Here is a 27,500-nt window from a genome sequence, read left to right on the forward strand (position 1 = left end):
ATTGTAACCTAAATGTTCCATTCAGAATTGTTACAGATCTATCTATCTATCTACAATACTATATCAAATCGGACAGATTTTTCAAAAGTAATAAAAAAAAAAAAGAAGAAAATTGCACACTCATAGTATTCTAACTGTTCAATGATTCATAACTGCAGTGACATTCAATGTGCTAGCTGCAAAGGAGTATATTTCTTCCTCTCGGGAATACTCTACATCACAACGATTTTGATTAGTGTTAAGTTTGATTAGTGATGCTAACTTATTTCTACGCCGCCGGTGGAGTCAAGATTTTGGGCTATCACGAAACGATGGGAGAGAAGTCAGCGCGTGAGGAATTGGCCGATGTGAGCGGGGCCGGCCTCCTTGGGTAATTCACAGGCGGGGAGGCAAAGCCCCGCTGCGTCCCTGACTTATTTCATGGGGATGAGTCAACGCTGTCGCCGCTTTGAAGTCCCCGGGATCAGACGCAGAACAATAGGGGATGGGGAGAGGGATGGGGGAATCTCTTACCCGACATCAAAAGCACATCTTAATTTTCTTCTGCTTTTTAATGACTGTGTGTGTGTGTGTGTGTGTGTGTCTGTGTGTCTGTGTGTCTGTGTGTCTGTGTGTCTGAGTGTCTGTGTCTGTGTGTCTGAGTGTCTGTGTGTCTGAGTGTCTGTGTGTGTGTGTGTGTCTGTGTGTGTGTCTGTTGATTTTTTGTGTGTGTTTGTGTAGTTATGGACGTGAACATGTGCAATGTGACCAGTGAAAGTGTCCGTTAGAATAGAGTGAACAGTGAACAAGAGTGTGTGTGTGTTCGTGCCTGCACTGGGTGACAAGTGAAAGCGTGCAGCTGTTTGCGTGAGGATGGGGGGAGGGTAGGGGGGGGTTGCTGTGGCACGTGAAGGAAGAAAGCTGGAGGTGTCAAGCCCCTGGCTGAGAGCACAAGCCCTTGCGTGCCACCTGATCCACAAGGGGCGTCCACACACATGCACCGGAATGTCACACAGATCATGAGCGCAGTCACCACTCAAACCCTTCACTCATCTGTCGGAAGTGTGACCTTGGCAAAGTTCCCCTCAAACAACTCATCTTAAGATGACACACATACACACACACGCACGCACGCTCGCACGCACACGCACTCATGCACACACATACACATACAAACATGTGCTCACTGCACATAGGGGACAGGCGGTGGGTTTGGATCTCCTAAAAGAGGAAGAGATGGACGGGGCCTCAGATGATCAGCTCTGGAGTGATGTCTGATGAGGGTGATAGTGATGCAACTCAGGGCTCTGTCATGAAATGCAGACGAGCCTTTGAGGGGAGAGAGCGACGCAGGGAAATAAATAAATAAATAACTCCCAGTGTGTGTGTATTTCAGAGTGTGTGTGTGTATTTCAGAGTGTGTGTGTGATGGAGGAAGCTTAAGACATGTGGGTTTTCCGGGTTGGGATAGGAGCGCAGCAAGGCAGAGGAGGCCTGAGGAGAGAGATTAAAGGCTTGTGCTTTCATGTAAGCAAACACCTGTCTAAACCCTATAAATGGAAACGGGCTTTTTCTCCCCTCTCCTCTCTCTCTTCAGGTTTCACCTCATTTCCCCTGCTGCTGCTGTGCGCTCAGCTCAGGAGGTTGTCTTCGATCACCGGGGGTTCGCTTTGTTTTTACAACAAGAGAGTTGATTGTTTACCTGAAGTGATTCAGGGTTCTTGATTATTTATTTTGAACCCACAAATCTTTATACAACGGCAAGAGCACTTCAGTTTTATACTTACGCTCAAATCTGTTAAAGCAGAGAGACCTAAAAGACCCCTAGGGAGAAGGAAAGAGTTTTATATTTGTTAAACTCCTCAGACTAATGTCTTAAACTCAGGAGGTCGTGGTCTCTGGGGATGGGTATTGGGGGAGGGGGGGGGGGGGGGGGGGGGTTGTTATGTTAATTGGAAACCTGATTACAAAATACATTTATATATATATATATATATATATATATATATATATATATATATATATATATTAGTGCTGTCAGTTATTAACGGCGTTAACGCAAACCCATTTTAACGCCGTTAATTTTTATAGATTTTATAGATTAACGCGAATTTTTTTTTTATATTATTTTTTATTTTTTTATTTTTTAGATTAACGTTCTTTTTGGCCTCGCAAACTGTGTAGTAGGCTAACGTTACGGGTTGAGTGAATGGTGAGCGAGATACGGCAAAATGGATGATAAAAAGCTTCTGAATGGAAAGTTTACTTTTAAAAGTTGTGTTGTGCAAAAGAAGCAAGCTTCACTGTTGTCTGAAAATGTCAACAGGCAGCTGGCTGAAAGCAAAGAAGTAGTAGGCTTACCTTTTATTGGTAACCTAACTGTTACGGTACATTGTTTCTGAAATAAGAGGCCTGACTGCTATGTTCCCAGCAAACTTGAAAAAAAGAAAAGATTAAGCCATGGTTTAACTGCACTATAGGCTGAGTCCTTGTTTACCTGAAATGTGCACTTTATAATTTTATTTTGTACTGCCCTGTTTGGCAATGTTGGTTTTCAATAAAATAAAACATTTGCATAAAGCAAGCCAATCCACTTTTCCATGTTGATAAGGGCATTAAAATAAAAATAAAATGATGGAAAAAATAAATAAAGGAAAGGACATTTAGAATAGATACAAATTTGCGATTAATCGCGATTAATTTTGAGTTAACTATGACATAAATGCGATTAATCGCGATTAAATATTTTAATCGTTTGACAGCACTAATATATATATATGTGTGTGTGTGTGTGTGTGTGTGTGTGATGTACGTATATATATATTTCACTGATGGCCTTTAATGTGCGACATTAAGTGGCTCCTCCTGAGCTGGGGACTTCTCATTAGCTGCAGCTAAATGTAGTGGTAAATATGGCATGAGCCAGGGGCAGTGAGATAAGGTCAATGGGAGACGGAGCGAGGGAAAGAGAGAGCAAACGCTAAGAGTCACACATTCACCATAATGACCAGGGCCTTTCACTCAGGAGCCGCATTCAAAAAGTAATGATACGGATGGCTTCACACCCACCCCCAACCCTTCGCTCTTCACTCATTTACGCTCTCTCTCTCTCTCGCTCTCTCTTTTCACCCTGCCTCCCCTTTTCTTCTCACCTGCCCCCTCTCTCATCTTGCCTCATCTGCGCTTGTTTTTCCTCCCTCTTGTCCTTTGTGATAAGGTCAAGCAAGTGTTGGGGCATATGTATGAACCAGAAAGATCCGTATTTTAGGACGCCGCCGCTAATGGTTCCATTTACACTGCTGACACAATAGAAGGAACAGGTGTAGTCCAGCAGAGGAGACACGGCCAGGTGTAAAGATCTAAGCCACTAAGGAGGGCAACGGTGGGCGCAGCTACATAGATGGAGGAGCATTAGCAGTCTGCGGTTAAAAGGAAGAAGAAAGCAAGCCGGTCTAATTCATTAGCAAGGAGCCGAGATTGTAAGCAGGTCCTGTGAAGTTGAGTATGCATTACCAGGTCCAGTTTACGGGAGGATATTAGCAGGTCTATTAAGCATAGACCGTGTCTAATCAGGTTTGCACCATTGGAAGCCACAGTGGGTCTTGGCCGTGGTGAGCGAAGGTTTAGTACACCTCGTGCCTGTCAGTAGTGTGCTAACAGTGTTTGTGTCTCTCTGTCTCTCTGTCTCCCCATCAGCCACCATCACCAGCTCCTCGGAGAATGACGAGCGCAGCGGCTCCAGCCTGGAGTGGAGCCGCGATGGCACCGGTGGCGGCGGCGGCAGCATGAGGGGCGGCGGGCAGCAGAACGTGCCGCACGCCGCCCGGCCTGACACCTGCTCGCCGGTGGCCGAAGAAGAGACCGCGGGTCCGTCGTCCGAGAACGGCACCACCACCACCACCACCACTAGAGCCGACGTGACCGCAGCCATGCCCGCAGTCTCGACGCCAGCAGCACCCGTCTCCGTGGCAGTCTCCACGACGACAACAACCATGCCGCCCACGTCCCTCGTCGAGGGCCCCATGCAGTACCTCGCCCAGAGCTCGGCGGGTCTCATGATGCCGCGGCCCAACTCAGTGGCAGGTAAGACGAGGGCATCAGCTGGGCTGCTTTCATGTGGAGTGGGTTTGGACAGGGGGCACCGGAGTCGGGCACAGGTGGCACACCGTCTGGGTGGAATGAATGAACTGTGTGTGTGTGTGTGTGTGTGTGTGTGTGTGTGTGTGTGTGTGTGTGGGGAGTGGTTTGATCTCTCTGTCAGAAGGCCAGGCACATTGTGGATTTTTCTGCTGGCTGAGCTCCAGTCACAGGCTGTGGTTTTGTTAGCGCTCTGCTGTGCATTATTATAACTCCATACTGATCCTGGGACAGTCAGAATGGCACTTACTCTGCGGCCGTGTTTAACCCACAGCACATCGGTAGAAGTGTTTTATCCTTGTGTTGACACACAGTAATCTGAGCAGAGCCTGTCACCCGTCATGTATCCATGTGCTATTTAGCGCCGTTCACCCAAGGCTGTAAAATGTCCTGCATGGAAAAGAATAGCTTCCCTGGCCGGAGTGCTCTCGGTCCAGCTCCCAAAGTAAAGTGTAGGGTCAGGAGTTCTGTGCAAAAATGCTTTGTTGTTGTTGTTGGATGTCCCTGTTGCAGGGTTTAAACCGGAGGCCAGCGCTTTTGGCGTTAAGAGCTCCTCTCAGTGCTGGTTGTCCATGGAGAGAAACATGTCGGCTCAGACTGTCCTCGCCCAAGTCGGTTTGGCCACGCTTTTGAGGAAAAGCGTGAAGAGAACGTGTGAGGGAAGCAGTGAGTGAGTGCGGGATTCAGTGAAGCATGAGGCGAGCGAGGGACTCTATGAGTGTGTGAGTGAAGGAGTGTGTGAGGATGGACTGAGTGAGTATCCTGGGTGAGTGATGGAATTGCATGAGTGTGTGCATGAGGGGAGTGTGAGAGTGACTGAGTAAGTAAGTGTGTGAGAGAGTGACTGAGTAAGTAAGTGTGTGAGGAGGGACTCAGTGCATAGTTAGAGAGTATGTTCAGTAAGACAGAAGGGAAAAGAGAAGAAGCTCCATGTCATGGAAGAGAATAAGGACGCTCAGAGATTAACCATCAGAGCTTGACCGAGGACGAGAGGAAGACTGAGCCAGAGGAGGAAGAGCAGCGAGACGAGGCAGAGGAGGAAGAGCAGCGAGACGAGGCAGAGGCGGAGGGAAGAAAGGCGGCCCTTGTGGTTGTGTAGTGAGGGTGACTGATGTGGAGTGGTGGGGATGGGTGGGGGCAGCTGTTGTGTGTTGAGGCTCACGGCGGCTTGAGACGCGGGACAGAGCGCCGTCTCGCCCATCTGTTCCGCATTCCAGGGCACCGCACTCCTGCTCGCTGACAGCTGCAACTTGCACTCTCTCTAACAGACACACACACACACACTCTTTGTGTGTTCACTCACACACATGCAGGCATATATATATATATATATATACACACACACACACACACACACACACACACACACACACACACACACACATATACATACACTCAGAAGGTCATACTTGTGTTGTGTCTCTTCCACGGTCTCAGACACATACACATACATACAAGCGCGCTCACGACACATGTCCATTCACACATGCTGGCACATACACTTCCAAAAAAACACCGCCATTTTTCCAGTTTTGAGTCCAGTGAATGACCTGAAATAGAACAAAGACAAGCGCTAAACTGTCAGCGGTTAAAACATAATTCTGAAAATGAGTTATAAAAAAAATGTGTTATAAAAAAAAATGCCAAGGAACAAGTAGTGGGTTAAAAACGTACAGCTTTTTTTCAGTAATGGAAGTAAATGAAGCCTTGAAAATTGCTGGAAACAATTCCTACAGGTGTTCAGACCTTTGTTCATTACTTACAAACCTTCTGTCTGTATAAAAGCAGTATTGGAACAGATTGTGTTACTACACCCTCTGAAGCAGTTGTTGGGCAATATTGCTTTACAGGAAGAAGTACAGGAAGCTATCATAACGGTGAGAAAAAGGCAATTAACAGAGGAAGACAGGCAGTCCAAGCGTAGGTATTTCCTCGAGAAATTGCAAAGAAAGCCAAGGTGTCATTGAGTGCAGTTTCCTATACCATCAAAAGGCTTTTGGTAACTGGAAGAAACTCTGACAGGTAGAGATCCAACAGACTCAAAGCCACAACAGAATCAGTAGAAACATTTCGGAGTCAACAGCTTGCGTGACAAGCGACTCCCAGAACAACAGCTTCAGGCGCAGCTTAACAGTGGTCGAAGTAAGCAAATCTCAGTTTCAACTGTGAAGAGCAGACTTCTCGCTGCAGGTTTGACAGGTCGAGTGAGACAGGCAGTAAAGAAAGCCATTGCTGGAAATGTCAAAATAAGAAAAAAAAAGGCTTTCCTGGGCCACGAAGCACTGGCAGTGGACTACTGAAGACTGGAAGAAGTTTTTATGGACCACTGAATCAGAATTTGAAGGATCTTTTCTCAGTGTGTGACACCAACTGTCAAACGTGGAGGGGCAAATGTGATGGTCTGGCGTCAGAATTTACTTCCACAGAGTCACTGGCACCCTTAAACCAAAAGAACTCCCACAGCATTTTGCAGCGCTATTCAATATTCTCTTGGTCTGGGGGTTCATCCTACAGCAAGATAATGACCCAAAACATCCCCCCAGGCTATGTTAGAACTACCTTAGAAAAGAAAAGAATAAGACAGTAGGCTTCAACCCCACCAAGCTGGGGGACAGAAGGATGAAAGCAAAGCAGCCAACAAGTGGCACACATGTGTGGAAACCTCTGTAACAGTATGGGGATGAATGATGATGAATAATATTTCATTTCCACTGTAGGAAGAATGCCATGTTAAGCTGTTATATCTGCAAAAGGTGGCTGGTTGAAGTCAGACATTTCGATTCAGTTGTGTTCAACAGAATGATTTCATGATTTTCTTTTTTCCAATTGGATTTGTTTTGTTTTGTTCTATGCTTTCATTTACATTTACATTGAGACATTAAACTGCGTACATTTCAATAAAAACTGGGAAATGGAGGTGTTCTTAAACTTAGGCTGGTAGTGTATGTATGCAAAGACTCATTGCTTGTCTGAGACACACACAGACACATTACCCCCCCCCCCCACACACACACACACACACATTTCTTTGCTCCCTTTCACCTTGTCCTAGTTTTCTCATTGCTCACAGCTCAGTGCACAAACCATAAGCCCACTCATGTTCAACCTTCAGTTACTCTTTTATTTTTCACTCTTATGTGTGTGTGTGTGTGTCTGTGTTGTGTGTGTTGTGTGTGTTTGTGTGTCTGTTAGTCTGTGTGTGTGTGTGTGTGCATGTGTTGTGTGTGTTTGTGTATTTTCTCCTGGACTTGTGGCTCAGCACTTCTCCATGCTGTTTTCCTCCCAAGAGAGTGGCCTGTCTCCACACAGCCTCCTGTATGATTGGAGTGTTTTTCGCTGATTGCCTTATGCCTTGTTTTTCTTTCCAGTGGTCGGCTGCCTTGCACCGGCTGCTCTTCGCTGTCCAGGACGAGGCTGCACGGGCTGCACTGCTGTCCTTGCTGGCTGTGTTATTGCACTGTCAGTGAGACGGAGGGTGATAAAGATGGTCCCGCACCAAAAAAAGCTCTCTGCATTTAATCATTAGTCACCATGCGCTGCAGAGTAAATGGGGAGTAATTAACAGTGCCCCTTGTTCATTTTAGCCCGATCGATAGTTTTTAAGGTGCACAATAAGCGAGGGCGAGGTGTGTGTGTGTGTGTGTGTGTGTGTGCGCAAACGCACCACCTCATTGACACTACACAAACTTGCCCACACAGTACATTTCACACACTGTTTGCACCAGATATTAATCTTTATGGTGCGCAGGCAGATCACATCAGAATAACCTTGCCTCCACTCTACAGAATCACTCTCTCTCTCTCTCACACACACACACACACACACTCTCTCTCACACACACACACACACACACACACACACACTCATAGATCCAGACACACACTGCATGGAAACCCATAAAACTCCATACACCCCAGTAGCAGGGCACATCTCCGATAACCGTGCCGTCCAGTCGTAAAGTTGCCCGTGGCTAACCGCGATGGCTGCCCGGCTCCGGCTCCGCCTCCGCCTCTCAGCTCGCGGCTCCCAGCGCAGTGATGTCATTCCCGCCGCACCGGTCGCCTGTGGGGACCGCTGGATTCACACCTCTAATTTAATGGTCGGTGACTATGCCCCCGAAAAGCAAGGCAGCAAGGACGGGGGAAAGAGGACTTCATTTACGAGTCCAAAGCAAGCCAGCGGGAGAATGGGGGAAAGGACAGGTGTAGCGGAGGGGGGTGATTTAACACCCAGATCTCTGGCCTGGGACAGGAGAGAAGAGGAGAGAGCGGGGAGCACCGCGTTATCTTTGCCAGCGCGCATGCATGCATGTCAGTCTGTCTGGCTGACTGGCTCTTAATTTAGTCTTTTATGCATATCAATCTGTTTGTGTCTGGCTGTCTTTCAGTCTGACTACCCAGGCGTGTGTGCTTATGTCTGTCTCCATTTGTCCCTCTCTGTCCGTCTGTCTGTCTGTGTGCGTGTGTGTCTGCATGTCCGTTCAGTTCATCAATGGCTAGAGAGAGGTTTTTGTCAGAGATGAGTTTGTGTGTGTGTGTGTGTGTGTGTGTGTGTGTGTGTTACGGCTGCGATCAATCCTATGTGGACAGGTTTTCTCCTCTGCTGTCTCCCTGTGCAGACATCTCTCTCTCTCTCTCTCTCTCAAATAGTCCCACCCATCACACACAACCCCTCATCTACCCCCGGGCCAGATGAGCTTCGTGTCACAGTGTCACCCACTAATCGCTCCTATCCTCCACCCATCACACCTTACTCGTTGTGTGTGTGTGTGTGTGTGTGTGTGTGTGTGAGCACGAGCACGCACGCACGCACGCATACTCACATACGCATAACTGTAGAAAAATGAACGTATTAGTGGGAGGCAGTCTGCGTGCACCTGATGGAGTCCTAATGAAAATCCTCACTGACTGATTGATGCCATGGCTCTGAATGCCGCTCTGTCATTGATTGAGGCGCCTCTCTCTGCTTCAGAGGTGCCAAACACCCCATTACTCACTGCCCCCCCCACACACACACACACACACACACACACACAACAGAGCCCAGGTTGAAGCTGGACGGCTGCCTCTCTCTCCTGTGGTTTGTGATGAGCCCTCGCTAAAAACAAGAAACAAGCCCGTTTTTCTCTCAGCGGGACACATCGCTGAAAGCAACAACTACAACTGGAGTCCAAGAGCATTCAAGCCCCGAGCACAAACACAGCACGCACCTCATTTTTTCTTTTTTCGTCCCCTCCTAACGTTAACTAGCGAGGAAAGATTCCTAATTTCGAGAGGGGAGTAGAAACCTGAGATGGACGGCGGGGTGTAGTGTACGTGCGCACGTTTCCAACAAAGAGCTTCTTTCTCCAGACGTGCTTATCTCTGCGGCTGAATAATACATCTGTCCAGTGCCAATCACCGGTTCCACTCGCACAACTCCTCGCTAAAGTGTGTCGAACTTGATGTGAAACGAGATCTTGGTTTGTTGGTGGTTTGTGTTAGTGTGTGTGTGTGTGTGTGTGTGTGTGTGTGTGTGTGTGTGTGTGTGTGTGTGTCATAGAAGTGGAGAATTGGGCATCTGCCATGGTTGCAGTTCGTTCCAACCAATTATAGCACCTGTTTGAACACACGTAAGCAAACAGCAAATGGTAATTAAACACCACCCCCGCACTCAACCCACAAAATCAATACATCTACTGCAACCCAGCACCATCCTCTCTCTCTCTCTCTCTCTCTCTCTCTCTCTCTCCATCTCCATCTCTCTTTTTGTCTCTCTCTCTTGCACTTAGTTTGTCCTCTGCAAACCTGCAGGAGGGTTTGCCGCCTGACGGGGGTATATTTTGTCATTTTTGATTGGACTCTTAATGCCCATAAGCCCCTCTTAAATCGTCAGAAATAAATCCCTAATTGTATTAGCTCCCAGCATGACGTGTCTGCAAAAGCTGTTCTACGCCGCCGTCTGGATGCCAGCGGTGTTCATCTCGCGCACAAATATCTCCCCGGGACGGTTTTGCCACTCGAGATGGCCAGCAAACGCACACTGGCTCCAGGGCCGGCGCACAGACTACCCGTCTCCATCGACCCGCCCGTACTCGATCCACTCTACAAAGAGGACCAGGTTTTGGCAGGGGGACCCCAAGGGGCGGGTCATCTTCCGGTAAACACCAAGCCCAGCTCGGAACCTGGCCTCAGTTTTGGTTTCTCGTTGTCATTCCGTCTCTTTTGGCGGCCAGCACTGTCTGTCGTCTGGTCTTGTCTGGCTGGACACGGGGCTATCTCTGCTGCCTTATCTCCAGTGTGGAATAGGAGCGGCGGTTTCCAGCACTGGGAATGCTGCAAGTCAGGTGGGCTGCCTGCCCACAGCCTTCAGCAGATGCACCGGCCCGATTGTCAGATGGAAATTTCCAAAGTGTGGGTTTTAACTGTGTGGGGGGGGGGACGACACAGCAGAAATGTATCCACATTAATTGTTAGAACAGGTGCGTCCCTTATGCACTGCAAAGTCACGGTCATTGCAACACCATAGCAATGCTACAGTGTGGTGGATCCTCAGATGCCGGATGTGGCAGGAGGGATGGGAATCTGAGAGTTTCAAGGAGTAAGAGCTTGCAAGCTTCAGTCAACCATCAGTAGACCCTTGATGTAGTTGTGAGTCCCTACCATCTTCATCCCTGCGTGCCTGTGACCGCCCGCAAAGGAGGGTAAAGACAGCAGGGAGGCTCACATCAGTAATTCCAACCCCCCTCACCCCTTCCCCCTGGAACAGCTTCACTGGCTGGAGCTCCCCACTCCGTCACCTGGGCCTCGCCACATCAAAAGGCCTGGAGATTTGTAGTTCTGCCCAAATATGTAAATGGCATTAGCCCGTGCGAAGAGGCTGACGGGGGTCCTAGGTTTGAAGGGAGGGAGGCAGGAGAGATAGAAGAGGAGCTGAGGCGGATGAACAAGGCCGTTAAAGAGGGTCTGCACGTTTCTCCTCTCTGTCAGTGCCCCTCTCTGGTAGAGGCCGCCAAGGCAGCGATAGACCCCTTCCCCCTGAGTGCACCACACATCGATCGCTAGACTACATCAGCTGTGTTTATTTTGCAGGGGCCGAATTACATGTTAGTCCGTTCTTTATGTCGGAGCAGTGGGGGGGCGGGCTTGCTTGGCCTCAGCGGGCGTTGAACCAATCTGGGGGTGGATGTAGGATTGAGGAAATAAAGAGATGATTGAATCGAGAGATTTTCGTATTGTCTCTTGTGATTAGCGAGCAGATAGGGGAATTGAAGTAAATGATACTCAGTGATTGACAGAGCACTCCGCAGTGCAGCACATGAGATCCTCTCAAGTTGACCCCCCAGTAATGCATTTTAACTCCCACCGATCAATGTTTCTATGCCCCGGTGCCTCACTTTAGAGGTGATGACGGGGCGGTGTTGTATTGGGCTAATTGTGCTGCGGTAAGAGGGGCACCTCTGCCACTGCCACTGCCCCTGGCCCAGCCTGCACAGGTGGGCTACGCCGACCCGGGCCCTCCCCCTTCCCGTACCGCTCTCTGGGCTGTGCCAATGCTGAGGTGACTGACTGCTCGCTCCATTGTGTTGGAATCACTCCCAGAGTGTGTGTGTGTGTGTGTGTGTGTGTGTGTGTGTGTGTGTGTGTGTGTGTGTGTGTGTGTGTGTGGGGTACGTGTCTGTGTGTGTGTTGAGCGTCTGTGTGTGCGCGAAAGCATCTGTGTGTGTGTGCGCGACTGTCCGCATCACTAGCTGCGTGGTTTCACACACTCACGCACACACACTCACACACACACACACACACACACACACACACACACACACACACACACACACACACACACACATATACACACACTCACACTCACTCACACACACTCACACTCACACACACACACACACACACACACCCTTGGGAATGAAAATTAAGAGGCGTTTTACTGCAGCCTACATTGTGGTCTCTGTGGGCTCTCCTTCCCCAGTCATTTTGGTGCACACATTACAAGACGATGGAATGTTTTAAACCAATGTGTTTGAACATTCACACATCATCACCAAGACAAGTACTGTCACATAAACAACTGTGATCACATAATCACCAAAACAACCATTCCTTTTTTTCTATGGGAAACGATTGCAGCTTTAACCATTACATAAACATGCAGATCTTTTTGTCAGGTCTCCATTAAGGTGACATGCTGACATGGCTCTCCCAGTCAAAGCTCTCTGCAGCTGCAACACACTGAACCGTCTAGCTGATCACCTCAGCTGGATAGCTGCAGGGCTCTGTGTGTGGAGTTTAGGCATGCCGGCGACCACCAATGTGCCATTCGTTTTTAACAGATTTTTGGAGTGTGTGTGGCTCGACTGCCCCCCCCCCCTCCCCAACCCCAACCCCTCCTACCGTGTTGTTACCACGTCTCCCTCCCTCCGTATCGAACAGCCCCCGGTATGAGTGGAGACGGCCGCGGTGACGGACAGACTGCGCCGCTTTCATCCTTCCAGCCTCTCCAAAGGTCACAGTAGCGTGGGCTGCAGAGAGGTCTCACTCTTTAAAGGAAGTTCTCCCGGCCGCTCGAAGGTTACCATCGAGCAGAGGCGGGGTGGGAGTGGGGGGGAGATGTTTTTGAGCAGCCATTGATTCAGCCCTCTTGTGTTTGAGGGGGTCAGTTGATGCTCGGGGCTTTTGGAGCTGGGATGTGAACGCACGAGAGAAAGAGACACTGGACGATGTTTCACTCATGCTGTCATGATTGTAAAGACTATGAAGAAACAGACGTCATTTTTTTCATTGCTGAGGCCGTTCCAGCTTGAGCTTTCAGCAAACTGTTTTTCTGTGCGTCCAGAAGAATATGTCAGTGGATCGAATGTGTCAGTAAACTATATCAAGCCTGGTTAAATACTGAGACCAGTAATGCTCTAACAACCCCCCCCTACAGTCCATATTCCTTTGATTGGAGACCCAGACATCAGTAGTTCAGGATGAAGCAGACTGCAGTATGTCTGAGAAGGACCATCAGAAGGACCATCAGAAGCACCATGGGAAAGTAGCCATGTCCCTGAGTGTAAACGCTCTCATTCCTGTCCAGCGATATTGAAGTCGCCAGCAGACCAGACCAACGCACGTTTGAAGCCCTTCTGAAGCTTTCATATAGTTTTAATAGGAGACATTTGTGGAGGCTTTGTAGAGGCGAGCTTCTGTGCCGTCCCCCTCATCCTCGGCAGTGAGCTCTCACAGAGTCCCGTCTGTGCTCTGTGATCATATCGTCTCATTTTCGTATTTTCCCTCGCATTGGGGGGTCTCTGGGGGGGGGGGGGGGTATTGGACAGGCAGACTGCTTTGGCTGCCAGTGAGGACAGAGGAATTGTCTGTAATCTGTGGGGTTGGGGCATCGCCAGAGTCGCGTCTAAGCTCGTCTCTCGTCTCAATTGGATTTTGAACTTCCTCAATTCCTCAACTCGGCTCGGACCGCTCTCTCACATGGCATTGTCAGTACGGGGGGTATGGGCAGGCGTGGGGGGGGGAGGCAGTGTGCCAATGTGCCGTCACTACACGAGCCCATTCTTCCACTGAAAGGAGGGAAAGAGAGAGAAAGAGAGCTGGAAGAGGGAAGAGAGAGAGTGAGAGGGGCTCTGGAGTCTTGCCGGACTCCCAGTATCGCCTCCCCTGCTTTCGTCACTGGAAACAAAAGAACACAGACATTCAAAGGGCAGAGCCACAAAAAAAAAAAAAACACATTTTCATCATTTCATCATTTCATCAGAGCACATTCTGACTGACACATCACAGCTTCAAAGCAGCTTACTCAGAAACAGACACACACACACACACACACACACACACACACACACACACAAGGTGCTAATCACATTAAAGCAGAAGAGATGAGGAGAGATCTGTGGGTAGAGGAGTGAGATGAGAAGGGAAGAGAGGTGGAAAGGTATGGTGAGCAAATGGGAGGGACAGAGAGAAATACAAAAAGGGGGAGAGACGAAGACGGTGTGTGTGTGTGTGTGTGTGTTTGTGTGTGTGTGTGTGTTTGTGTGTGTCTCTGTGTGTTTGTGTGTTTGTGTTTGTGTGTGTGTGTGTGTGTGTGTGTCTGAGGGACCAAACGCTCACTGACACCCCTGCACTGTTTGAGTGCTGACATTTCTTCCGTGACGTGGGGGAGAATGTTAATGGGTCCGTCAGACGCGCAGCTGAAGCGGGCGCAGCGTGGCTCTGAGTGATTTGGGAGAGTGATGACACCGCAGAGCAGGATTTTGGGCACATTGGCACGGAGTCATTTTCTCAAAGCCCTTTGGATACTGAGAGACAGAAGTGCGGTGTGTAGCAGAGAGAAAACTCTCCATTTCGGCGTAATGGTATGTGCTGTGATTTGTGAGAGATAGCTGACCAATTTCCACAGAATCTGTTGAGGGAGTGGGAGGGACGGAAAGAGGGAGGAAGGGAGAGAGCGAAAATGGGAGGGAGGGATAAAAGGAAGTGGGAGAAGCATAGAGAGAGGGAGAGAGAGAGAGGGGAGGGGGGAGAGAGAGTGAGAGGGGGAGAGAGAGAGGGGAGGGGGGGAGAGACAGAGCGAGAGAGAGCAGTCTCTGTAGCCCACTGATGTCAGCATGGGGCTTGACTGATGCACCAGAGCAGGCTGGTTGCGCGTTCTTTCAACTTTATTTCTCCTCTTGCTCGTTTCCTCCTGTCCTCTTCCCTCCCATCCTCACTCCGTCTCTCTCTCTCTCCCTCTCTCTCTGTCCCCCTCTCTCTCTCCCTCCCGTTCTGCCAGCTCTGTTCGTCCTCTTACATCACTCCTGTTTGCCTTTTCGCCTTCCATCCTTGTTCTTTTGTACCTCTCTCCCCTCTCTCACATGCTTTATCTCCCACATGTCCTCATCTCCCCTGCTCTCTTCTCCTCCCTCTCCCCCCTCCCCTTTCTCCTGTCTCTCTCTGTGTCTCTTTCTCCCTCCCTTCTCTACCTCCCTCACTTTCTTTCCCTCTCTCTCTCTCAGTGACAGTGGAGCACAGGCAGGGAGGGTCATTGATTAATTCCTCTCCGGCTGCCCAGCGCAAACTCTACTCAGCCACTCTGGAGGAGCTATCTCTCTCTCTCTCTCTCTCTCTCTCTCTTTCTTCCTCTCTTCCGGAGCATTTTTTCTCTCACTTTCCTCCTCTTTTTTTTCCTTCCCCTCTCCCTCCTTTACCTTCTCTGTGTCGGGTTGGCAGGCAGGGAGGGAGGGGGTGCCGTTTCGCAGAGCGAGTGAGAGAGAGAGAATGAATGAAAGAGAGAGAGATTAAGAGAGCGGCATTCTTTTTTTTCACCCTTCGCTCCCTCAGTCGGTAGAGCAGGAGATGGGTGCCCGGCAACAGCCGAGGCTAGTCACCAGTTGAATGCAGTGAGCTAGAGAACGAGAAAGGAGAGGAGAGGAGGAGAGAGGAGTGGTGGACCATCACCAGAGCTACTCAGGGAGGGTGGGGTTGGAGGGGGGAGGGGGGTCTCTCTCAAGAAAGGGGGGACGTTTAAAGCCTCGGACCCCCCCAGCTGACATCGGGCCTCCTGCGGAAATACAGACACCTTCCAATCCGTCCCACCTCTGCCAGGACTCCAGCCATGTAGTGTAAGTAACCCCCCTCAGAGTCGTCCCGGGGCGGGGAGTTTGGGGGGGTTCAGAGAGGTGTGGGGTGGGTGTTTGTGCGCTAACAGGTTGCTGTCAAACAGATTCAGAACTGGGAAGATGGTGAGTAGATGTAGGAGTACCTTTTCCGGTGGCGGTAGCAGCAGAGTTTGGAGATGTTGCACAGAGAGCACGGGGTCAGAGCATGTTTGCTTGAGATTTGAAATGCAAATGCCGGTCGTGGAACACAGCTGAATTCATTAGCATGGAATCCGCTAGACCGTGGAGGCTGGCTGGTTTATGGGTTGCTGCAGTAGCGGTGCAAGCAGGTGAGAGAGAGAGTGCACAGAATGTTGAATGAAGAGAGAGAGAGAGAGAGATTCCTGTGAGGAAGTCAGAGCAACGAGTCCCTCCGCACTTCTCTCTTTCGCTCTTTTTCACCCTTTCTCTCTCTGTGTTTCTGTCTCTCTGTCTCACAGCTGAGTTCTGTCCAGTCGCGAGCAGATCTTTGATTTAAGCAGGACATGGTCTCCATGGTGATGGCATTGTTACCACGGACAGCAGAGACTTTGTGTGTGTGTTTGTGTGTTTGTGAATGTCTGTGTGTGTGTGTGTGTGTGTCTGTGTGTGTGTCCGCGCGCATGCGCGCTTGTGTGTGTAAGCACACCCAGAGGGAGAAGACCGGTTCACACATTGAGGCTTTGCTCTGTGCAGTGACCCGTTTCCTCATCCCTTTTAGTGCCTTCGGTCATCCAGGGTAGTTATCCCGTCATGAGAATTGTGGGCGGGTTGATGTAATGTGGGCCTGCTTTGGCACGGAGCGCCGGTGGAAGGCTCTGTGTTTGAAAGCCGCCATCTGTTGCTCACTGGTTTGGCATCTCCACATCATCCTGCCGTGGAGCTATGAGGGAGGGTTTGCCAGACGCCCCTCTGTCACTGGCTATGGGCTATAAAGACAGAGATCTATACCTGAAACCTCAATGGTTATGCTCAGGCACTGGTCTAAGTCCCTCTCTTCTTATCCTCTCTCTCTCTTTCTCTCTTTCTCTCTCTCTCTCTCTCTCTCTCTGTTTGTCTCATTTTCCTCTTCCATCTCTGACTTCCACTGTCTGCCTAGCAATTCAAACTCATCCTGGCTTGCTGTGGTTATCTGCTGCCATTGTTGTTTACTTGTTGGCAAACTCTAAAGGGATTGCACACAGGCAACAGCTGTGCAGTTGTATAAACACTAAAGATGGCATGCACTATATCTATAGATATCAGTCTTTTCCTAGTTTGGTCACTGCCTCACTTCCTCTCTCAGTTCGTCTCTCTCTCTGTGTCCTTCCCTCCCTCTCTCTTAGTCTCTCTGTATATTTCCTCCTAGGGCGTTACAGGAATATCACACACAGAGTCTGATTCTGGCTTCTGCACTGTACGTCTGTTTCGGGCAAAAAACATTATCTTATCTCTCTATCGCACTCTGTAGCCATGCTCTGACAAAGCCAAGGAAATTGCCCTTTTTATTTCTCTATACAAGCAGTGTACTGTACATCTCGGATGCCGAGGAACGTTTAGCCGCCAACCTAGAATTAATGTACACCTTCTCTCTCTCTCTCTCTCTCTCTCTCTTGCTCCTCACAGCAACAAGCTCCACCAAACTGGAAGACCTGAGTTATCTTGATGAGCAGCGCAACACTCCCTTGCGAACCTCCATCCGCCTGCCCTGGCACAACACCGGAGGCAGGGCGCCCCAGGACTCCAAAGGTAAAGAGACACAAAACACCAGCGCCTGTTGATTCTTTAAAAAAACACCCCACTAGTGTCACCGCAGACGACATCTCATACCTTTGGGCGAAGCAGTTTCAAGGCACGCTGTTTATGCTCGAAGCTCCATCAAAGACTTCTTTTTTGTGTGTTTTGTTCCTGTTTTTTGGGAGTACTATTATTTTTTGTGTCTTTGTCAGGGAACCAAATGGAATTCATATTAGCCCAGAGCATTAATAATGCAGGATAGCATCAGCCAGCGCCGGCGCACTGTTTAAACTTGAACTGCTCACTCTTGATGTGGTCCCTCCAGAGAGCAGCAGGCTAATATGTAAACGCTCACACACTCCCCCCACGGAGTGAACAAACATTGGAGTTGTGCAACGGCCCGCTTTCGGGTTGAATTTCTGATTCCCCCCCCCCCCCCCTGTTTGTTTTTCGAACTTTTTTCCCCGCAGTCAGACCTTGAGAGAGTTGCAATGGAGGTTCTACAAACAAACCTTTGCTTCCCCCTCACACTCCCATGTTGTTGTTTTTTTTGTTTGTTTGTTTGTTTTTTTTACCTTCGGCTTTTAAAATGCGGTTTGCTCATTTCTCCGCCTCCTTGGCACCGGTGCCTGACAGGACCTGCGGTTGCTGCTGATCCCAATCTCCAGCCATACTCTATGGGATAAACTCACAGGCTGGAGGGAGGCTGGTCCTCACAGCTATGGGACACATCAGTGTGTTAGCTTACTGTGTTAGCCAGCTAATATGTTGCGGATGTGTTTAACCTGGAAGATGTTTTGGGTGTCCCAGGCGAGGGTGTGTGATCAAGCTGTGATGGCCGTGGGGCCATGGCAGTGTGACCGTGTACAACGCGCTCCAGATAGGATTTTCTCAGCTTGTTCGATTCGCGATCTTCACATCAGGGCCAGCTGAAGTTGCTGGCTCTGTGAATTTCGCCCGAGGTGTTGACAACTGGCCGGCACCTTGCTGCCTAATGCAATCAGTGTTGTGGTTTCTGTGAGGGAAAGGGATGGAGGCAGGCTCCACTTCTGTTCTCTCCTTCTCTTTCTCTGTCGTTCTCTTTTTCATTCTCTTCTGGTCTGTTTTGTTCTATTTCTTTTGCTTTTTATCTGTCTCTACCTCTACCTCTCTCTCTCTTTCTCTCCACCCATCCATCTCTCTCCATCGGCCTTCTCTCTTTCTCTGTCAGTTGTTCTCTGCAACAAGCTTTGACTCTCTCTCACTCTCATTTTCACCCTCTCTCTCACATTCGCTCTCCCGGCGCCCGTACAGCCTGCAGCCTGCAGACCTCTTCCTCTGTGCGTTCCTGGAGGACATGTGTGGATGTGCACTGAGCAGTAGGTGTTATGCGGCAGGCGGACAGTGAACAGGAGAGAGAGAGAGAGAGAGAGAGAGAGAGGGAGAGAGGGAGAGATAGAGGGAGAGAGAGAGAGAGAGAGAGAGAGAGAGAGAGAGAGAGAGAGAGAGACACATTTTCAGTTCAGATTTTGCACGGCAGGATAAACCCTTCACCCCCCTCCACCACCCCCCCACCCCCAGGATGAAATGATCATAGTGCACTCTGAGCACTGGGTCCATAGTCTTGTTGTTGTTTTTATCACAGCCACATTATACCAGTGTGCTGGAATAAGCCTGGGCTTAGAGCAGACGCCATGCAACCTTCTAAAGCACAGAGGTTTGAAACGCTCAGAGTGGTGCTCTGCTTTTCTGTGATGCATGCAGTCAGTGTCATTGCCTACCAGTGCAAACAAACCAGATCCCATGGCCACGGTCCAACCGCTGGCACGTGACGCATCAACAATATCAATAACTGTGGGGAAATAAGAGCTTCCCCTTACCCATCCTGATGAAGCATGAGAAAGCAGAAGCAAGCCTTTTTACAACAAACTTATTTTACGTAAGAACTTATTACAAAATGCTGTTAATGTTGTTCACAACAGGAATTTCTGTCACGTGAGGTTGTAGGTTTTGGAAGTTGAAATGATAAAGAATTGAATGAAATAAATTCCTGTTCAATAAACAGATGGATGTAATTGTGTTTGTGTCTCTCCTCCTGCCTCCCTCAGCTCGCTTCACGCCGTACAAGCCGGCAGACATCATGCTCAAGCCGCTGCTCTTCGAGGTGCCCAGCATCACCACCGACTCGGTGTTCGTGGGCCGCGACTGGCTCTTCCAGGAGCTGGAGGACGCGCTGAGGGGCTCCGAATCGCCCGAGAGCCGCGGCGTGGTGGTGGTGGGCAGCGTGGGCTTCGGCAAGACGGCCATCATCTCTCGGCTGGTGGCGCTGAGCTGCCACGGCGGACGCATGCGCCAGATCGCCTCCAACAGCCCCAGCGCCTCCCCTAAGAGTAAGGACACTTACCACCTTAGGTCCGTGTTTCCCACAGAAGTGCTGTTGAGTGGCCACCATTATCCCTGAGAGAAAGAGATTGGTCAAGATGATATCAGATGATTGTTCATCATGATGGTCATTATCTTGATGGATAGATCTATCTCTTGATGACGATAACTGCTCAACGACACTTCAGGAAACACAACCCTAATCAGGCTTCTGCACTCTGACAGGGAATGATTTTCCACTTAGAGACCTTAGAGAAAACAAAGGCTTTGCATAGAGCTTTTTCCTGGAAATACCTTCTTGCTGACAGCAAGTGCTTTGGGGAATGAAAAGTAGTATTTGCAAAAAAATATATATATATATATATATATATATATTAAATTACTCAGAAATGTAAAAAGTTTTTAACCAAAGCACTCTCAAGTTTAAAATGAAAACATTCAGGAAGTTTCAATTTTTTTTTTAACACGGTTAGCTCTTAAAGGTAAAATCAACCAAGGTCAGAGTTCAGATCGTTGTTTTGTTTGTTAAGTGTAATTCTCACGTCACACATTCAATACAGACTGGGACAGAGTGAAAACAAGTAACATGTTGAATAAAGTTCATCCAGTCAGGACAATAATCTGCCTGTCAATGCAATGTGTCCAGGCCAAGGTAGCATGCTGGCAGGAGAAGGGCAAACACTGAAGGAAATAAGTGAATTTATGTGGCTCCTCAGTTTCAAAATGGTTCACGTCCAACAAAATGACTGATTCTATAGTTAAGGCCTCTAAAGCACCCGTCTCAAAACGTCTACTTCCACCTACTTAATACCACGTCTACTTCCGTCTACTTCTACCACCTACTTGCAGCTGATCTCTCCTGCTCCCATAAGTTGTATGACAGAGAGCGCCAGACTGGCTGCTGAAACATTTAACATTTCAGCAAAGATGTAAGCTTTACATTTTCTGTTTCAGTACCTAGCTCCGAAGTTTCAAATATGTTCCATTAGACTGTTAATTAAGATGATTAAATTGAATGTGTATCACATGTTACGAATTTTACTTGCTAGGCGTAAATACATGTGTTTATGGGATATAGGCTGTATTGATCTCATCAAAAATAGCTAGTCATGGAATCTAAGTGAGCCAAACTATGACATGTTCACAGGCTCACTGTCTAGAACCCACCGCGATATTGTCATCTTCTTACTATGTAATGTTGTCTGACGCTTTCATTGCTCAGCGATGCTATTGGTTGTCTTTAAACAAACCTTTCATGGAGTAAAGTGGCCTGGCTCTGCACACTTAGTGCCTTTGACCTTTACCTCTTTCTCTGAAGCGCTCGTTATAACTGCAACAGTGCATGCATACGCTGCTGTTTCTGCCCTCATACTTGTGCCCCTCGGGTATATTATGAGGAGAAAATGCCATCATGTGTGCACCAGCCATAGACCAGTGCTTCAGATTCAGATGGTTGACATGAGATGCACTGAATGCTATTTGGCGTTAGCTTAGCTCAGCAGAGAGCAGAGAAGCCCCTTGACAGGGGATCAGAGAAGTGCAGCCCAACCCCACCACTGAATCTGTTAATCCACCCCTGCAGCCACATGTGAACTAATCCCTCCTGCCCTCCTCATTCTGGTAATTGCCATCAGAATCGATGACTGCAGGATTAAACATAGAACCTGACACTGAATTAGTGGAATGACATTGGATGCCACAGGATGGAGGTTTGAGCACATCCTCTTGTCAGTCCGTGAGGGCTCTTGATTTGTTTTTGTTGAACATCCATGAGAACGGGAGCATTCTGCATTTTGGAATGACGAAAATAGATCTTTCAGGTCAATGAAGTTTCTTGCCTATCAAGAATAAGGTCAAATTCTTACAGGGTCTGATGTTGATTGACTCAATGAGTCTGTCAGTCAATCAGTCATACATAAATAAGTTGTTCACGTTAGGAAGTACTACCAAAAACTGCTGTGCATTAAGTGCTTGTCCAGACCAGTGTCATTGGACGTCTCAAACCTGAGATCTGACCTCGTCTCCATCTCCATGCAGCAGGTGGTGATGGGAACTCGGACCTGCCCCTGTCGCAGCCCCCCCAGCCCACGCCGCCCCCCAGCGCCACCAACACCCTGAGCAACTGCCCCAGCACCCCCGAGCTCCAGCGCCGCAGGGAGGAGGCCGTCAAGCGTCTGGCTGCCAAGGTACACTTACTCTTTATTCACAACACACACACACTTCACTCACAACACTCACAAACACACTCTTTATTTACAACACTCACACACACACTCTTTATTCAAACACCTCACTCACAACACTCACACACACACCCCTCGCTCACAACACACACACACACTCACAGATCTATGCTAGGGAGTGACACCATCAGTCATGTGTTAGCATGAATAAGGAGGATCAGTCCTCCTGTGGTGAAATACAGAGTTGGACAAGTTAGACAATGCTTTTGTTATCTATTATGTGTTGTGAATGGTGGACCTCACCAAGAATGGACAGACATTATGTGTAGGCACTGTCGCCTAGTGTCTTTTTTTGGAAAGCTGATTTTATTCCCCTTCCACGGCTCAACATGTGCGCATTCATCTGAGGCTGATTACTGGGCGAACATTTTATATTTAAAGCGTGCCAGCGCAACAAAGCCCTCTCAGTGTGCGCCGGATTCCAGGATTTTAGGCAATTATGGATTCATTCAGCATCCAAACAGTGAACGCACTCAAAAGTTGAATGAGGGGGGGAAATAACAAGGTACCAACTAGTTGTGTTCACCTCTCTGTTCCTCTCTCCCTTGTTTGAAAACACACCTTGATGGTGTTAAAAGATCACTTCTCCTTGGTTTGACCTAAATACACACGCACGCACACACACACACACACACACACACACACACACACACACACACACACACACACACACACACACACACACACACACACACACACACACTCAGAGTCAGAGTCACAGGTCTGCAATGCATGCGGGCCTTTTTACCTCTGATAAAAGCCACAATTGGAATCCTGAGTCCCTGGAGGCAGCCTTTCATGTGGTGTAATTAAGGGCTGAAAAGCCACATGTTCAGGCTTCACTCTGGCTCTCTCTCTCTGTCTCTCTCCCTCTCTCTCTCTCTCTCTTTTCTCTCTTCCTGTTGTAGCCTGCGGCTTCACTCCTCAGGGTCGGGGTGTGGGGGAGGGGGGCATTGTTGTGATATTGGCCTTTCCTGAGTGGCACACATTAAAGGTGAGCTGTTTCTAACCCTTTATTTCTCTCTCATCCTGACCACGCTTTCTCAAGGCTATCTGGAAGGGTTTTCTTTATGGTTCACTTTTCTGTGTACGTCTGCGTCCCACTCCTGCGTCATCAGTGCCTTAGGACATTTCCCTCCCGGCCTCTGCCTTCATCTGCTTTCTTTCAATTCCATTTCCATTTCATTCATATAGCCCCAATAACAATTGGAATTGTCTCAAGGCACTTCACAGAGCCCAGAGCCTGAACCCCCTAGAGCAAGCACTAAGGCAACTGGGGCAAGAAGAAATCCTCTCTTTTAACAGGAAGAAACCTTGATCAGAGCCTCAGCTTAAAGAGAGAACCCATCTGCTTGGGGCCGGCCGGGGAGAGAGACAGAGACAGGTAGGAAGTAGGAGAGGAGAATCAGAAGCAAGCGTTGCCAATTATCTAAACATCAATTTCATTATACAATGGCATGCCACATGGTATTCAGGGTAAGGGGTGGGGGGCGTAACACAGGTTAGGCTAGGAATTGGATACAAACCCAAGTTAGGGTAAAGAACCGGGATTATGAACCTGGATTAGTATGGGATAAGGGGATAAACTGAGACACAGACCCTGGTCACCTCAGTCACCCAAAGAGAACGGCAAGTATTATGGCCACTTCATCAGTATTAACGACATGGCACAATATGATGTAGACAGAGAGGAACCGGTAGAGGAAGAGGTTGCCTGGCATGGTGAATGGAAAGTATGTTGCAAAGGGTGCCGGAACTTGATACATTATTCCTAACTATAGATAGCACTAAAGAGGAATGTTTTTAGTCTAGACTTAAATATGGAAAGGGTGTCTGCTTCTCGGATGGAGACAGGAAGTTTAGCTCGATCAATCGTTCCAGGCTCGATAGCAGAAGGCTCTGCCTCCTATTGTGTTTTTTGATACTTTTAGGAATTACAAAAATACCTGCACTCTGGTCTTGGTAGGCAGTGGGGGACAATTCATTCCTTGAGGTAATTTGGAGTTTAGAGCTTTATATGTTAGTAGTACTTTGGTATCAATTCTACTTTTGATAGGGAGCCGGTGCAGAGAGGCAAGTACAGTGATATCAAGTTGGAGTTGTTTTTGTAAGTGCACAGGTCTGGCTGGTGTACCGCGGGGTGTAACAGTGTCTTATCCGATGACCTGAATGTCAAAACTGACATCCAGCCAAACCTGCAGACGCTCCCTCAGTGTCTATATCCCTCCCCGCTCCTCAATGCACTGGAAAGGGTTTTGCTTCAGGAACTCCGACCCCTCCTTTCAGATCCTCTCTGTGCTGTGCTTGCTTGTGCTGCTATCTGTTGTTCACCTGGAGACCTAAATGATGGATAAACCACATCTCCCCTCAAGGGAGTTTCAGTTGCCAAGGGAACGGGGAGGGGGGAGGGCAGCCGGCCTTACGTGACGCGGAGCAGACAGAGCTCAGAAACATGACAACAAAAACACCACATGAAAGATTATCATCTGGAAGAGGCCCTCCCACCGCAGCACTGCAGCATGGCCACAATAGAGCGTTTACTGAGTGACTGATGAACCTATGGAACAAAATGGCATGAGCTCGGAATCTGCCAAAAGCGACAGACAATTGACAGCCTCTACCTGAGCAGGGAGCGGCATGTTTGTTGTGCTGGAGACGGTAGCGTCGTTTGTCTTGCCTCATTAGGAGATGTGCTCGCAATGGCTCGGCGCTTAGGTACCCTGCTGAGGTTTGTAGTGAGTGTTTACCACTTGTGTCTTTGCCATCTAATTGTTCCATTCCAGCAGCATAACCCCCCCCCCCAACCCCCGCATTCACCCCATGCTAACGGCACTTTAATGAACCACCTCCCATTAAGCTCACAGTCAGATTGTGTGTGTTTTTGAGAGTTTGTGTGTGTGTGTGTGTGTGTGTGAGTGTGTTTGTGTGTGTGTGTGAGAGAGAGAGTTTGTGCTGTCTGGTGCTCTCGCACTACTAGCTCCCTGGTGTAGTTTTCTCCAGTAAGTCAAATGCCTGCTGCTTCTTAATCACATGCTTAATGTATTGAAAAGGTTAATGAAAAGCCATCCCATCCCCCTTCATGCTTGCATGACTTTCACCTTCTCATCAACAGCAGGCCATCACACTCGAAGTATGACTGCTGCCAAAAGCGGCTCGATGTGTTAGTCCTCACTTTGCCACGCCGCGTCTTATTTCTCTCTACATCTGTGATGGGCAGAGCAGGCCCCCTCTGGCACGACCCTAGCCTATCGATGGCCGAAAACCTGAAAAGAGAGGGTGACCTGTAGCACAGTCCCTCAAATAGCTACCATTTTGGTTTTATGCTTTCTGTCCAACAAGAAGGAAAAACATACATAAGGTCTCCCAAGTTGTACATACCATAAAACTTTACACATGGATAGACCAGCTGTTGGCAATTGACAGTTGCTTGACAAGTTTATGAGCTGTGATAACAGTAACTACTTTGACAGGCGCCACACACACACAAACACACACACACACACACACACACACACACACAAACACACACACACACACACACACACACACACACACACACACACACACACACACACACACACACACACACACACACACACACACACACACACACACACACACACAACTGTGTTCGTCAGCAGATGCCGGTGAGTCCCCGCTGTGGGACGCGTCTACCTCGGTTAGGCCTCACGTACGCCAGCTGTTCTGTTAGGCAGGAGCTGCCCTCCCATATGACCACTGAGAATCTGCCTCTCCACAATCGACTTTAATTAATGCCTCCCTCACACACTCTCCAGTGTATTTCTCTCCATTTCCCTTGCATTTTCACACACTCTGTTTCTCTGTCTCTTCAGCCATTTCCTTATTTTTTTCTCCTTGCTCTTTCTCTCTTTCTGTAATCCTAATTCATACCTGCCAGTGGACAGCTTTTTGCATAATGGAGTCTCGGAAGGCCTTCACCGGACTGCCTCTCCTCCATGGCGCTGCATCAGTGCCTGCAAGACTTCCTGCTTTAGAGCTGACTGCCGATTCCCAGATCATTAGCCTGTTCTCTTTTGTATGGGATTAGTTTGTGTTAATGTGGTACATCACCCCGGCACCACGCACAGCATCGCAATCATCTTCGCCGTCCTACGAGCTACATCAGCATGAGGGATGGAGTCCGGGCGAAGCACTGCAGAGGAGTGGAACACTCCTCTCTTGGAGAGATGGATGCTTGCCCACTGCGCATGTCCCAGAAGCTCCCTGGGATGCAGGAAGTGGCCTTCGCCAAAGGGGCGGTTGGGGTGCACCATTCCCATTAACCCCCATCGGCTCCAGAAGGCAAATACCGCCTCCCGTCAAGGTGGCTTTTCAAGGATAAGTCACCCGACGTGAATATGCAGGTGTCAACCATTCAAGGTCTTCCACCGGTCGCATTGCCAAGTCTTTTTTTTTTCTGTCTTTGTGTCCGTTTTCACAGGCAAATTAATCAAATGCTTGACATAAATACCAAGGGCCAGACCTTCTCTGAGGACGCCACTCTGTTGCCCCCATGACGCCTGTGGTCTTGGATTCACAGACTCCTGCTGGCTGGTATTTCTCTCCACAGATGAACAAAGTTATCATTTGACTGGAGTGCATCCAAGCTGGGCATCGGTCTAACAGAAGTGGATTGGTGCGGCCCACACTGGCTCCATCTGTTCTGGAGTACCTTTGTTACACATCACTGTGGTGTTATGGTTTGCAAAGCAGGCTGGTTGCTGTATGAGGAGGAAGCTGGTGTGGTGCTCCCCCTTCACACCCTTGAAAATGTGTCTGCTCCTCCATTTCTTCCCTCCTCCTCCTCCTCCTCCTCCTCCTCCTCCTCCTCCTCCTCCACCTCCACCTCCACTTCTACCTCCTCTCAGGTTTGAGTGTAATTAGGACAGAGAGAGTCACAGATCCCCCAGGCTCCTCTCTTTCCTGCCTTCTCTCTCGCTTGTTAAAAAGCCTCTCTACCCCCCCCCCCCTCTCTCTCACTCACTCACTCTGTCTTTTTCTTTCCCTTTCTCTCTATCTCCCTCCCTCTATCTCTTTTTTTTTCTCCTCCATCCATTTTTCACAAATGTCTACAAGAGGAGGGGACCTGCTTCTCACACACACACACACACACACACACACACACACACACACACACACACACATACACATACACACGGTCAGATGTATGTTCAGCAGCCTACCTTTAGCTGGCCACCTGGGAGAGGTGCTGGCAGAGTTATAAGCCTGTTGGTCGGCAGCTCACCACTCGCCCCCATTCATCACAGCCAACCACCCGCAGCAGAGCTGGAGGTGCACGGGCGGGGGGAGAGGGGAGCATCACAGCGGAGCTAAGAAGTGGACTCTCAGGGCAGGTTGAGAAGTACTCACCAGCCTCCTTGACCTAGCTGAGAGGGGTCAGGGCCGAAGGGCTGGATCATCAGTGAATGACCCCCCCCCC

General features: G+C 48.9%; 1 protein-coding gene across 4 annotated transcripts in view; it reads left to right on the top strand.

Annotated features, from left to right (window-relative positions):
* tanc1b (tetratricopeptide repeat, ankyrin repeat and coiled-coil containing 1b) overlaps window positions 1-27,500 on the top strand; it is a 117,919-nt gene that overhangs the window by 62,188 nt on the left and 28,231 nt on the right. For 3 of the 4 annotated variants that reach the window (XM_031558172.2, XM_012836453.3, XM_012836452.3), the window contains exons 7-10: window positions 3,676-4,062; window positions 17,325-17,447; window positions 19,523-19,804; window positions 21,834-21,982. In XM_031558172.2, the coding sequence (XP_031414032.1) occupies window positions 3,676-4,062; window positions 17,325-17,447; window positions 19,523-19,804; window positions 21,834-21,982 (941 nt within the window). Of the gene's footprint in view, window positions 1-3,675; window positions 4,063-15,597; window positions 15,705-17,324; window positions 17,448-19,522; window positions 19,805-21,833; window positions 21,983-27,500 lie in introns of those variants that run through there. The other variant, XM_042710628.1, reaches the window with a different exon arrangement.

The sequence above is a fragment of the Clupea harengus genome, chromosome 2 (genome assembly GCF_900700415.2).
Source record: "Clupea harengus chromosome 2, Ch_v2.0.2, whole genome shotgun sequence".
In the NCBI taxonomy this organism is placed as follows: Eukaryota; Metazoa; Chordata; class Actinopteri; order Clupeiformes; family Clupeidae; genus Clupea; species Clupea harengus.